Consider the following 14,218-nt stretch of genomic DNA (forward strand, 5'->3'; position numbering starts at 1 on the left):
GAAGTGGCCACCTCACTCTGCCTGATGGTAGGGCCATCCCTGAAATCTGCCTAATATAAGCAATGGAAAGATCTTCAGTTGTCCATATTTATTAATTTAATTATTAAATTTATATCCTGTCCTTACTCCCAGTAGGAGCTCAGGGTGGCAAACAAAAACACTAAAAACACTCTAAAACATTATAAACAACTTTTAATGTTTTCACAAAACATCTTTAAAAACATATTTTTTTTTAAAAAAAAGCTTTAAAAACATCTTAAAAAGCAATTCCAACACAGACACAGACTGGGATACTTAAAAGGTTTGTTGAAAGAGGAAGGTCTTCAGTAGGCACCAAAAAGATAACGGAGATGGCACCTGTCTAATATTTAAAGGGAAGGAATAATGGACAACACTAAAGGCCTGCTTCCAATGTTGTGTGGAATGGACTTCCTAATAAGATGGCATCTGCAGGATAACAGAGATGGTGCCTGTCTAATATTTAAGGGGAGGGAATTCCAAAGGGTAGGTGCCACTAGACTAAAGGTCCGCTTGCTATATTGTGTGGAACGGACCTCCTGATAAGATGGTATCTGCAGGAGGCCCTCACCTGCAGAGCGTAGTGATATTTGTGGTGCCATTTTACAGACGTATGGATTATCTAGCAGCAAAGAATTGAGCATTGTATTCCTGTCCAGGGAAACCCTTAAACAATTTGACAAGGGAATCAATAAGCCATGTGGGAGAGTCCATCAGACTGGGGCTTCTGAGACTCTTCTCCTATAAGAGCCCACTAGTAAACAAAGGAGCATTCTATCTCTCACACTGGAGGAAATACCTCTTCTAAGATGATCCTGCTGCAAGTTTATAAGAGCCTTTTAATCGGAAGGTAATATTATTCATATACTAATCTACACACTTTAATTCATTAACTGATTAACATCCATCAAATTAATTGACATTTTGTTAATTGGGTGATAGTCTTGTACTAATTGATAGACCATTACAAGGTTGAATGACATAAGTATGAACTAAAGGAGCTAGCAAGTTATTTTATTTTATTAAAGCTAAATCACTGAGCATCTGGAGAGAGGATCACATAATCAAATGATCAGTCTATAAGTCACCCCGTATGGTTTCCTGTATCCAGGTCAAATGCTTCTTTGTGAGAAGAGTGTAGACACCAGGGTAGCGTTTATTGCCACATTCTGATTCTTTACCAAAGGAGACAATGGCTTTTTGTTTCCCATTGCACATCAGAGGACCACCAGAGTCACCCTGGTGAAAAAAGAGAGAGGGAGAAAGATGACATTGATCATTCACAGAAGCAAATTCATATCTTTCTTTGGTCACATTCTCAAAATGATAATATAAGGAGAATTTTGAAAAATTCAACACTTGCATTTGTTGATTTTTCTGTACTGCATGTTTACTCAGATGCAGAGGTTCGAAAAGTTACTTTTTTGAACTACAGCTCCCATCAGCCCAATCTAGTGGCCATGCTGGAAGGGGCTGATGGGAGCTCTAATTTTAAAAAGTAACTTTTCCAAGCTCTGCTCAGATGTCCCACTGTGTTCACTGGAGCTTTCAGTAAGTGTGCACGGGGTTTCAGCCTTAGGCTGCAATCCTTATACCGAACTACTTGGGAGTAAACTTCATTGAACTCAGTGGGACTTACTTCTGAGAAAACATGCACAGGGGTGCACTGTTATAGATTTTAAATATTTCAAAAGTCGCTTTTAGACATTTTGTAAAAAGCAATGAACAAAATTATTATTATTATTATTATTATAGAAACAGACCACAAATATATGCAATAAGCACACACATTTGGGTAGCCTGAAAAGAAGGCAGGAGATCCTATCTAAAATGGTTAAAAAGTCAGATTTTTAAAAATCTAGTAATAAATTCCAAGACTTCTATGTCAGTAGTAGGGAACAGTTTGAACTAAATGATTTCTGTTATTATAACACTGTTGGGACAATACGGGAAACAACAGAAATATAGTTAAGTATGAACATGGAATTTTTGAATTAATTTTTGAACATGGAAAAATGAAAAAGCTATGGATGGTATTCAGTGCTAAAGTAGACTCACTGAAGTTAATAGACATAACTAAATTAGGCCCATTAATTTCGGTGGGTCTACTCTGAGTAAGAGTCAACTACAACCCTACATATTTTGAAATCAGTAAGATAACGTACAGGATATCTGCCAGAGATGGTGTGTGAATTAGGCTGCAATCATATATGTCACAGGCAGGGAACTAGAATAGGCTCATAAATGGTACAGTGCAGAAGATCCTTTAAACCATGGATGGGGAACCTGTGGTCCTCCAGATAGTGCTGGACTACACTTCCCATCAGGCCTGACCATTAGCCAAGCTGGCTGAGGCTGATGGGAACTAGAGTTCAACAACATCTGGAGGGCCACAGGTTCTCCACCCCTGCTTTATTACTTAATCCTGCTGATTGCATAAATGAATGCTCATGCTGTCATAGTTACAGATGCATATGTACTGCGAGTGAGCCAGAGGGTGAGCTAAAGTTTAACTGGAAATCTTCCTGCTTATCAGTTTGTTTGTTTTTTCATAAAACCACTATGGAATATGCTGCAGATGTCAGACTGAAAGCCTATGTAATTCCAGACAGACAGGACATCTGATTCCAAAAAGTCTAGAGAGTCATAAATTCTGTAATGTCACCCTGTATGGCAGGGGTAGCCATTGTTGGACTACAACTGCCATCAGCCCCCACCAGCATGGCCAATGGTCAGAGATGATGAGAGTTGTAGTCCAACAACCATGTTGATGACCCCTGCTCTATGGTTTGGCAAAGGTAAATCTTTTGAGTCTGTAGATTTGTCTGAATCAAACACAACACCTTCTTGTCTTCCTATCACAGACTCTCACAGACTCATTCAAGAAATGAAAGTATGTAATATAAAGCAGTTCGTTCACAGCAGGTTTTTATTCAAGATGAGTTTTGTCCTTCATCTTATGTGGCAGACAAGCTGACTTTTTAAAAAGATGTACATGCGCGCATGCACATACAACACACACACACACACACAGAAATATACACATCCACTCATTCCTCACTTTGCCACACACCCCTCCCCAAATCAAAACATTGCTTCAAGGTTTGGTGTGTTTGTGTGTGATGATGATGTGATGATCCCTAGTCAGTAGATGCCTCATAGCCATAACACAGTCAGGTCAGAAGAAGAATCAGCTTTTCTTTAGTTTATATTGAAACTCTGCAGAACCATAAGGGCGGTAAAAACACTATCAAATAATTGTTCCTTCTCTCTAAAATGCTGTGTGTATTTTCACCCTCACTTTCATTGGGCTTTTGAATGCCCAATTAACTGTTGTAGGATTTCACCAAGGAAATGCCATATTTTAAAGTCTTAATAAAACAGAGTTACAAGGGTAGAACACATTTAAGGGTAGAACTGGTACATAAACAATCTTACCGTACACGAATCCTTCCCTCCTTTCTGGTCTCCAGCACACACCATATTCATTGTCACACGAGGCTGGCCATTATAGTGTGTCTTGTCATTGCAGATCTTTCTATCAATGATGGTGATGCCAACTTCACGCAGTGTATCAGATGGCTTCTTTGCTTGGTTCTGAGTAGTTCCCCAACCAGCGACTATACACCGGGTTCCTGCCTTGATATCAGTGAACTTCCGGGCAAGCTGCACGATGCCCACATTTTTATTAATCTTTGCTGTTCCATTAAGCTTAAGGAGAGGATTGAAGAGAGAGCGAGAGCAACAGTTATTAACAATTACGTAGTGTGGTGTAGTGGTTAGTGTGTCAGACTAGGACTATGGAGAGCCATGTCTAAAAGGACCATTCAGCCATGGAACTCTCTGAGTGGGCCAGTCACTATTTCTCAGCCTAACTTTCCTCACAGGGTTATTGTGAGCATAAATGTGGATGGAGAACCATAGATCATAGAATAGTAGAGTTGGACAGGGCTTATAAGGCCATCGAGTCTAACCCTCTGCTCAATGCAGGAATCCAACTTAAAGCATACCCGACATTTACACCACCTTGAGATCCTTGGAGGAAAGGTGGAATATACATTATAATGGGATAATAATAATAATAATAATAATGCAGATCTTCAGTTGGTTAGATTTTACACCACAGTATTAACTTCCTATAATGTTCCTTGTTATTTATCACTAAAAAACCCCAGGAAGATAGAGAAACTGGAGTTTATAACTGTAATGGTACAGTCTTCACCCACGTAAATCTCAAAGACTACCAAATGGTGTGTAAAACTGATATATTAACATTTTATCTTATAAAAATACCCATTTTTAAAGTTATTTTGGTGGTTAAATGATGTGTACCCTAACAGGCTTGCAATTCATGGACAATATTATGAGAAACAATGCCTTGCATCCAGAAGGGGATGGCCAGGGTCGGGGTGGCAGAACTGCTATGTTAGCTTCTTCTCAGCAGGTAGTTAGCTATTGCTTACCGAGAAGGAGAAGGGGCAGCAGTGTGGAGGTTGGAGTGTTGCAAATGCACTGTCAGGAGAGCCAACCTCCCAAATGGATCGCCCTTTCCCCTCTCCCTCCCGGTAGGCAGCAGCAGTGGAGTCTGGTGGCTCCAGTGTCAGTGGGGCAGGTAATCTGCTCTGGATTTTAGTCTAAACTTCCAAAGAGCTGTCCAAGGTGCTTACTGTCCAAGGTGAATTCACTGCCCCACTGACATCAGAGCCACCAGTCTTCATTAGGCAACAGCCAACCACCTGCTGGGGACTGAGTGCAGTGGTTCCATCTCACCCACCGAGCCACTTTGGGTTGGATCAGTTCAGTTTCATACATTTATAAGCCACTTTTAACAAAAACATTTCCCATTAAGTGGTGTTCAATAGCAAAAGCAACCAATCCAGAAACAATCATATGTCATTTTCGAAATAGTCCAGCCCAGGTTGGTTGGTTGTACTGCCTTCAAGTCGATCCTTACTTATGGGCAACCCTATGAATAGGGTTTTCATGGTAAGTGGTATTCAGAGGGGGTTTACCATTGCCTTCCTCTGAGGCTGAGAGGCAGTGACTGGCCCAAGGTCACCCAGTGAGCTTCATGGCTGTGTGGGGAGGACATAATCTCTGTAGCCCAATTTACATCAGGTACTGAAAGTTACAGAGAGAAGACAGTAAGTCTTCAAGGTCCACATAAAATATTGATTCTACTAAATCCCTGGCCCACAACAAATTTTATGGGAAGGCTACTTTGAAGGGGGAAAGGGAGGAGGAGGTGATAGTGGGCCAATTCCAACTCCCCCAAATTAGCCCTTAATCATACAGTCATAAATAAGCCACCACATCTTCCACATACCCTTCTCTCTTTTGCAATTGGAGAACCAGCTAATATTCCTCATTGGGGCAGATTTGTCTCCCAGTCTCCTATTACTGAATCCTACCATAAACCCTTCAGGGTCCTTCCAGATCCTCCTTCCCTTCCAAACACTCCTCTCCCTGGAGGCTAATTGGATCAGAGGAAAATAGCCATGCTTTAGCCCCATTAAATTCAATGGAATCCTCCCTAGCTTCTGCCTGCTGGGCATGCACAGAGATCTCAGTAGGCTTAGCAGCTCCCTCAAACCTCTCCCCATCTCTCAGGACATGTGTGCTTATGGCTGGGAGGGGGAGCATTTCCTGTCACCTTGACAATGGAGCTGCTATTCTTAATTCTTATTACTCTTTTTTCTACCCTGCTGACTCCTCTGCCTGTGTTGGCCCCATTCCCAAAGCAACTGGCATATTGCTGTCATAGAATTTCATAGAATTTAAGAAGGCCCTCAGAGGTCATCTAGTCCAACTCCTGGCTCAACACAGGAATCATGCTCAACCAAGTGTGCTCCTCTTATAGCAGCTGTGAGGAGTCCACTTGGGATGGTATCAGTGGAGTCTCCCGGGGTGTCACCATCAGCAAACTTCCGCACTCATAAAGGAAAAGAGAAAATGTAGTTGCTTCCCTTAAGTGCCTACATTTGTGGCGAGTTCGAAGAGGAGAAGGAAGAGGAGGAGGACGAAGAAGTGGACAACGAGTGGCTGGAGGTGAGGGAGAAGAAGTCTGCCACTGCCCCAGCTCTCTTCCTGGTGCCTGCCTCTGCTCTGCCTCTGGTGAACTTGGACAAGCAGCCCCCCAGGCCCTCGTCTGCCTTTCAGCTGGCCTGGACTAGCCACCCTACCGTCTCTTCCTCCTCCACCCCATCCTCCTCTCCCTTCACTCTGTCTGGCTTCAAGGTCTCCCTGTCCGAGGAGGAGTCCCTGCGCAGCGCCGCTGCTGCCCCCACTGGCACCTCAACACCAAGAGGAGCCCTGCACCTCCCCTGTCCCTCCGCCATCCCTCCCCACAGCTCCCCGCTGCTGCCCAAGAGAGAGGAGCCCGGATAGTCGGCCATTTGATGTTACTTGGCGCCACTGCCTGAGACTGGGCTGCCAGGAAGAACTAGGGTGGCGGCTGATGGAGACTGGTGGAGGCTAAGTTGAAGCTGCTTTAATTCTTTTTCTGCTTTTGCAGTACTGACTGGATGTGTCATGTGGCCTTCTATTATATGTTATATTATATTTATAGTGTGGTATTAATTGTTGTAATATTTGCTATTTATTATTATTATTATGGTTGCACTATTTTGTTTGAAATTGTTTTGCAATTGTTTGCTCTTGTTATGTTATTTCAATTATTGTGTTTTTTCTTGTTGTTAGTCGCTTTGAGTTCTACTGTTGGAAAAAAGCGACTAACAAATGCCAGTAAGAAATAATAATAATAATAATACATTAGACATATGCTCTGTTTAGAAATGTACCTGCAGAAGCATAAGATCGTTTTCGTGTGTCTTCTTATCATAGGATGGGTAATGAATGTATTTTGCAACTTCAAACTTCTGTTTTGTGTTCTCCTCTTTAGCAAATGAATGAGCTCCAAGAATAACTGTGCGGGGTTTCCCCCTACAAAGATAAAAAATACAGATAAGTTAGAAGATTACCAAAGTTTACTAGTTTGTATCAGTTTCACATATGTTCATTCCTAAATTTGTTCTGTTTCTGTATCAATTTGCATTATTTTAAAACCACATGAAAACTCATATGTATTTTTTCACAATGACACATTTTTGTATGCATTTGACCCCTATTTTTTCCTATGCATTTTATTCTAAAATATGCATTTTTGTTTTCCTTCAATACTCATTTTTAAAATATATTTTGGTAGTATGGGGGGGGAGAAGTTAGCCAAGTACTATCAGAGAAGTGCAAAATCTGAAGGACAGCTGTGCTCTGATCCGCATGTTAAGCCAGTAATTGCAAATCAAGTACTCAAAAGGGCACACCAAGCAACATCTTTGAGCATCCCCACGTGGGCAGAAGTAAGTTTGCAAAAAACAATGAAAAAGAAAAAGAAGAAAAAACCCACAACAAAACCAAACCAGAAATATTCCTCCCAACTTACCCTTCACAGTGCGCTGCTGTTAACACCCAGTTGGATTTGATCAATGTTCCTCCACAAAGTTTGGCCCCTTTGATTATGGCCATATAAGGTTTTGAGTGTGCAACTGATTCTTTCCCTCCAATTATATCTGCACATTGATCTAAAAAGACGAGGAGACAGTGGGTCATAGACACTGGGCTGTAGGTTAATCCATTAGTAATAGAGGAAAATAATGTAATTCTGTCCAGGAGGCCTGCACAACTTATGACCTCAAACTGAAAAGTGCTCCCTGGTTATCTTACTCTGGTGGCCCAGCCAGGTGCTTGACAGCAACTATTGTCTATTTTCCTGCATTTGCGTTCCAGGCAGTAGCGAAACAGGTTTTAGAGTCCCTCTGGAGTGCTGCTGTACATGTCTGTGGGTTTGATGGCTCACACATTGTGCAGACCTCCTGTAAAGGATACATCTAGTCACATACATAGAGGCAGAGATTACTGGATTTTCCCTTTGTGCTCAGCAGAAGCTCAATGTGGTCCTAGCAATTAGAACAAGGGTGGGGATGCTCAGGCCTGAGGGCCAAATGTGGCCCTCCACCCTCTCTATCTGGCCCCTGGGACTCTCTCCAGGCCGCATCCTCTACTCACTAGCTCTCCTTCACACCTGCCTAGAGTGTTTTGTGCCTGGCTGGAATGTGTCCCTGAACTCTGATCATGTATCTTGCTTCCCAGGATAGAGGATAGACAGGAGTGTCTGAAAAACTAGCCTACAGTACAAAAGTGAACTTAGTGAATGGACAGTAAAACGTACACTTTACATATGTAAAGTTATGTATACTGGAGCAAAAATTCTTAATTTCACATATACACTCATGAGGTCTGAACTGGTGGTGACTGACCAGGAATGAGGCCTTGGAGTTGTAGTGGATAATTCAATGAAGATGTCAACCCAGAGTACAGTGGCTGTGAAAAAGGGAAATGCTATGCTAGGGATCATTAGGAATAAAACTGCCAATATCATAATGCTATTATACAGATCTATGGTGTGGCTGCATTTGGAATACTGTGTACAGTTCTGGCTGCCTCTCCTCAAAAAGGATATTGTGGTGTAGTGGTTAAGGTGTTGGACTACAACCTGGGAGACCAGGGTTCGAATCCCCACACAGTCATAAAGCTCACTGGGTGACCTTGGGCCAGTCACTGCCTCTCAGCCTTAGAGGAAGGCAATGGTAAACCACCTCTGAATACTGCTTACCATGAAAACCCAATTCATAGGGTCACCATAAGTCGGAATCGACTTGAAGGCAGTCCATTTCCATTTTTCAGAGTGGGAAAAGGTTCAGAAAAGGGCAACCAAAATGATCAAGGGGATGAAGCAACTCCCCTATGAGGAAAGGTTTCAACATTTTGGGGCTTTTGGGTTTAGAGACAAGGAGAGTAAGAGGTGACATGACAGAAGTTTATAAAATTATGCATGGCATGGAGAAAGTGGATAGAGAAAGGTTTTTCTCCCTTTCTCATAACACTAGAATTCATGGACACCCAGTGAAGCTGAGTGTTGAAAGATTCAGGGCAGACAAAAGAAAGTACTTCTTCACATAGCGCATAGTTAAACTACAGAATTTGCTCCCACGAGAGGCAGTGATGGCCACCAACTTGGATGGCTTTAAGAGGATTAGATAAATTTACAGAGGATAAGGCTAACAATGGCTATTAGGCACCACCTAGCTGCAAGAGTGTTTTAAATGTGGAAATCACACAACGTTGTAACCAGGCCTGACAGTTCCATTTTAAAGTATTATAAATTCAAGGTGCCCTCCAGGGAAAGTTGGGCATGCTTGACTCCCACTGAAATTAAAGAAATTAAGCACCAGATAAGTGAGAAATGAGGTTTGTTTACTTGCTTATGCAATAAAATGTTTAGTAATAAATAAATAGATAAGATTTACGCATGTTTAATGTTACAAGAAGCTCACTTTTTTAAAAAAAATGAACTTGTGCTAAGGGAAGTGATGGGAAAATACACGAGAAAGTGTGAGATAACAATTGATTGACAGAAAGTTGATCAGCCACTAGCTGCCTTATTTTTTAAAAACCTACACATGCTCTTCCATTTGGGAGTTGTAATGCAAATGAGAATTCATGGAGGAGTTGGAGTGCTCAGCTAGGAAAAAAAGAAGAAGAAAGGAAAGGAAAAAAAGGGAGGAAGAGGAAAAGAATAAAGGATCCATAAATTTCCTGGTTGGAGTGAGGTGGATGGGGAGATGTGTTGCATTTCTGTTCATCATTCATGGGCAGTACAGTGGGAGCTGAATCCCTTTCCATAGCCATCATCCACTGTGCATTTGAAATGGGAGCTCCCTCTGGTAAAAGGATAGCATTTCCCAAGCAACTAAATATTGCCGACTGAATGCTGCTGTGATACAGCTCAGCTGACAAGTTATCAGGCTGTCTTTTGACTTCTTCTGGACCAGTCTCTTTCACTTTGCAAATACTAAGAGGAACCCATGTATCGATTGTAAACTGTTTTAAATGATTTTAACCTTGTATTTTATGTTGTTGTAACCTGCCATGAGACATTATGGTGAAGGGTGTATAAGAAATCAAATAAATAATATTATATGAATAATATTAATACTAAGACATTTGAAACAATTGAACAGACTAAAAACATAAGATTAAGATCCTAAGAAGAGCCTGCTGGATCAGGCCAATGGTCCATCTACTCTCACAGTGGCCAACCAGATGCCCCAATGGGAAGCCCACAAGGAGGACCTGAGTGCAAGAGCACCTGCGGTTTCCAGCAACTGGTATTCAGCAGAGCTTGGAAAAGTTACTTTTTTGAACTACAACTCCCATCAACCCAATCCAGTGGCCATGCTGGCTGGGGCTGATGGGAGTTGTAGTTCAAAAAAGTAACTTTTCCAAGCTCTGGTATTCAGAAGCATGCTGCCTCCAGCCATGGAGGCAGAGCATAACCATCCTGGCTAGTAGCCACTGATAGCCTTATCCTCCATGAATTTGTCTAATCTTCTTTTAAAGCCATCCAAGTTGGTGGCCATCACTGCCTCCTGTGGGAGTAAGTTCCATAGTTTTAACTACGCAATGCATGAAGAAGTACTTTCTTTTGTCTGTCCTGAATCTTCCAACATTCAGCTGCATTGAATGTCCACAAATTCTAGTGTTATGAGAGAGGGAGAAAACCTACTCTATCAACTTTCTCTGTGCCGTGCATAAATGTTATACATTTCTATCATGTTGCCTCTTGCTTGCTTTTTCTCTAAAGTAAAATGCCCCAAATGCTGCAACCTTTCCTCATAGGGGAGTTGGTTAACCATTTGATTGTGTAATGTTGCATTATCCTCTCTCACACACCCACAGATATACTGGAGCACTTACCTCTGGGGATCCCAAGAAGAAAAATGACCCAGCAGAACCACAAGCCAAAGAAAACACCCATCGCTGCTGCTTTGTGTTCCTCCACATCAAAGTATCTGGTATATATACCAATTGCAATAAAGGATGTGGGTTTTGCTTCCTTTCTCTCAGGGGCATTCTTTTAGAACCTGAAACACCCAGAAGATGACCTCAGAAAGGTATCTGTCATTTCTAGGCATGAAGGGTTTGTGCCATTTAATCAGCTAACTTGACCAATGAATTAAGGAGTGAAAGAGACAGAGGCTTGTCATGGGTTCCCAGGAGCGCTTCACCGAGTGTGTGGTCTGGTATACAGAAAATATTTCTTGTGGTATCTGAGGTTGTTGTGTAAAAAGTACGTGACAGCCACTATTATTGAGGCAAGTGGAACATTTTGGGTAGGTGATTGCTTCCTGCTGAGTCAGAAGGCGTGAGTTAACTTGAGAGATATGGTGAGGTAGATATAAGTCAATGGAAAGAACCCTAACCTTTATTAAAGAAATAAGTAGAACTGTTCATTCCATGCTTGTGAGAAATCAGTCTTTTAGTGAGGAAGCACCTATCCTCTGGAACTCGCTGCCTATGGATTTGGGGAGGGTTGCCTTAGTGTACCATTTGTGTTTTGTTTAGGTAAACCACTGAAGAAGTACTGAATTGTCAAAATGCGTTTTGTGTCTTGAAATGTTGTTCACAGCCTTTATACTTTAGACCATCATGGTGGGTTTATGGTGAATTATATGAAAGTTTGTTAGTAAAATGCCTGTAAATATTTAGAAATGGCTTTCATCTTTAAAACTCTGTGGTGTAACTTTTCACATAAAGCCTACTTTTTTTGTCCACTTGAGGACTCTCCAACTCACATATATGGTATATTCACTAACAGGCAAAAAAACCTTGCAGTTTAAGAACATACTTACAGCCAACAGATATTTCTATCAAACTTTAAAAAGCAGGGAAATTGGGCAGCTATAGTGAATGCACCAGGGGAGCAGAAGACCTGACCTCCTTTCTGCAGGGTTGCCAGGTTCATGGCCTGAGACTGATCCTGGATCTTTAGGAGAAGAAAAAATCAGCCAAGTGCAGGTGTTCTTGCAACCTTGTAATGGGAAAAACCACAAGGTGGAATTCTCCCTTCCCCCTGCACAACTTTTAAAGATACAGAAGACCTCTTGGTTGCCAGGCCCAGCCTCCAAGAGGTCTTCTGTATCTTTAAAAGTTGTGCAGAGGGAAGGGAGAATTCCATCTTGTAGTTAGTGAAGGGTGCTGAGAGTTGCTAGGAGATCCCTGTTCCCCTCATAGAGCTTCAGTCAGAGTGGCTGACTGTTAAACCACTCTGGCCACTGGAGCTCTATCAGGGAATAGGAGTCTCCTCTCAGCACCCTTCACCAACTACACTTCCCAGGATTCTTTGGGGGAAGCCATGACAGTCTAAAGTGAAATAAAGGTCTGGTGTGGGTGTGGTCCTCTGATTAGCCAAGCGGCTGTGACTCTGACTTTTAGAACACTGATAGTTGGTTCTTACTGAGCATGCCTGGCCTTATCATTGACTTTAATGCTAAATTTCTTAAATTAATTAAAAATTGGCCAGGCATTTTTTAAACATTTAAATTGCAGAAAATGAAGGTCAGAGTATGGGGCAAGGTCAGTAATAGGATTACAGGTACTCTGTGAACATGGAAGATTTTTAATGAATTTCAACAGTTTATGAGAATTCAGACAGAGAAAAGTCCAAAATGGGTCTGGTTTTTCTCTCCGTTTTTATACTTTTAACTCTCAGTTCTCTCTAACTGTTTTGTGTATTGCCATGGAAATTTAGAGGGTTTTTAAGCAAGCATTTCTGAGTTCAGGACTATAAGTTTTGGAAGGTTTCATTTTGAAATGAGCTTATGGGAAGCATCAGAATGGCATGGGGGTATTTTCAATTTAACATTGCGGAATGTGAAAAATCCATGCTGAATATAGTATACAGCCACTCTTGTAGCTGTATAGTATTTCATTATATTCAGTTCAGTAATTCATCTCTGGATGGATTTTCACTGTTTCTCTGTAGTAGGTCTCTAAAATCTGCATCTATGGTTATAATTAGGCTCCCAGTGAGTTCTGGTATTGCACCTACTGAAAACAGTTGCAGTTTTTATCCCCAGAATATGCATTATTGCCTGTAGCAACAAATGTTACCTTGGTAGTCTTTTCAATATGTAAGCCCTTTTAGGAGACTTTTTGGAGCTTGCAACAATGGATAATCTCTGAATAGGGAAGTCCGAGGGTTTAAGGATATGCAAAAGATAGGGTGGTCATGTGCCATTCTTTACAGAGGATGGTTTTCTGTCAGAGGACCCTCCTCTATTTGAAGGGCTTTCCCATCCATGTCTGGTTTAAAGATAAAGAACCGTAAGAAAGGAGAGCAGGAAGGGACCTTGAAGCTGCCCATCAGTAGTGAACTCCTGGAGAACTGACTGATGTCACCTAGTCATAGTCTTCCCCACTAGGGTGAGATGCAGTGTGTTTCCATTTTAAACATAGTAATTATTCTTAACACACACATATGCAAACATTAAGCAAATTTGTGTCCTCTTTTTGTCCTCTTTTATTGGCAATGAATAACGCAATTGTAGTGAAAGATCATGTCCTTTCCCTCTAAATCAGATGTGGGGAACCTTTGGCCCGCCAGATTTTGCTGAACTACAACTCCCATCAACCCTAGCAAGTGTAGGATGATGGGAATTGTGGTTCAGCAACATCTGGAAAGCCAAATGTTCCCCACACCTTCTCTAAATGCAGAGGTGTGGGGCCTGGCTATGGTAAGTCAGTATGAAAGGAACACACAATTATTATGAGTATGATTAGTAGTAGTAGTAGTAGTAGTAGATTCCAGGTTGAGTCCTATTGGGTATGAATTCTTTTGTCATTCTGAGCATTATTTGTGTAATATGTATGATATGTTCTTGCATAATAACAAAAAATGACAAAAATATCACATTTTATTTATTTATTTATTTTAAAGTGTTTCTAAACCACTTAATATTTAATATGAGTATGTCAAAGGAAATCCATCCCTTTATCCTTCTTTTACTCCCTTGGCTGCAAATCCTGCACAAGGCTGCTTAAATCCCATTAATTTCAGTGGGATTTAGGCAGCCTAATTGTACACTTTATTGAAGTTCCTTTTAAATAATCTTCTAATGACTTTACCAGTTCCAAGTAGAGTATGGGAATCAGGACACAAGACAGCTGACATTAAGTGTACAAGTACACATTATGTCCTGTACTTTATGAATAGGATGGTAATAAAATTCTTTTCTAACTCTCTGTCACTACATGAAAACCATTTCATTTCATGCAAGATTCACTTCCCTTTGTTGTTGAC

The 14,218-nt window shown here is 41.3% G+C and overlaps 1 protein-coding gene across 1 annotated transcript; it reads right to left on the minus strand.

The window, feature by feature from the left end:
- Positions 1-269: 269 nt before the first annotated feature.
- LOC133375676 (granzyme A-like) lies at positions 270-11,038 on the minus strand. The gene is made up of 5 exons (XM_061607444.1): positions 10,834-11,038; positions 7,460-7,598; positions 6,819-6,960; positions 3,457-3,729; positions 270-1,257 (listed from the first exon to the last, which is right to left on the minus strand). The coding sequence occupies exons 1-5, from the start codon at positions 10,892-10,894 to the stop codon at positions 1,096-1,098; spliced, it is 777 nt and encodes a 258-aa protein (XP_061463428.1). The 5' UTR covers positions 10,895-11,038; the 3' UTR covers positions 270-1,095.
- Between the last annotated feature and the right edge of the window lie 3,180 nt (positions 11,039-14,218).

The sequence above is a fragment of the Rhineura floridana genome, chromosome 1 (assembly GCF_030035675.1).
Source record: "Rhineura floridana isolate rRhiFlo1 chromosome 1, rRhiFlo1.hap2, whole genome shotgun sequence".
Lineage (NCBI taxonomy): Eukaryota > Metazoa > Chordata > Lepidosauria > Squamata > Rhineuridae > Rhineura > Rhineura floridana.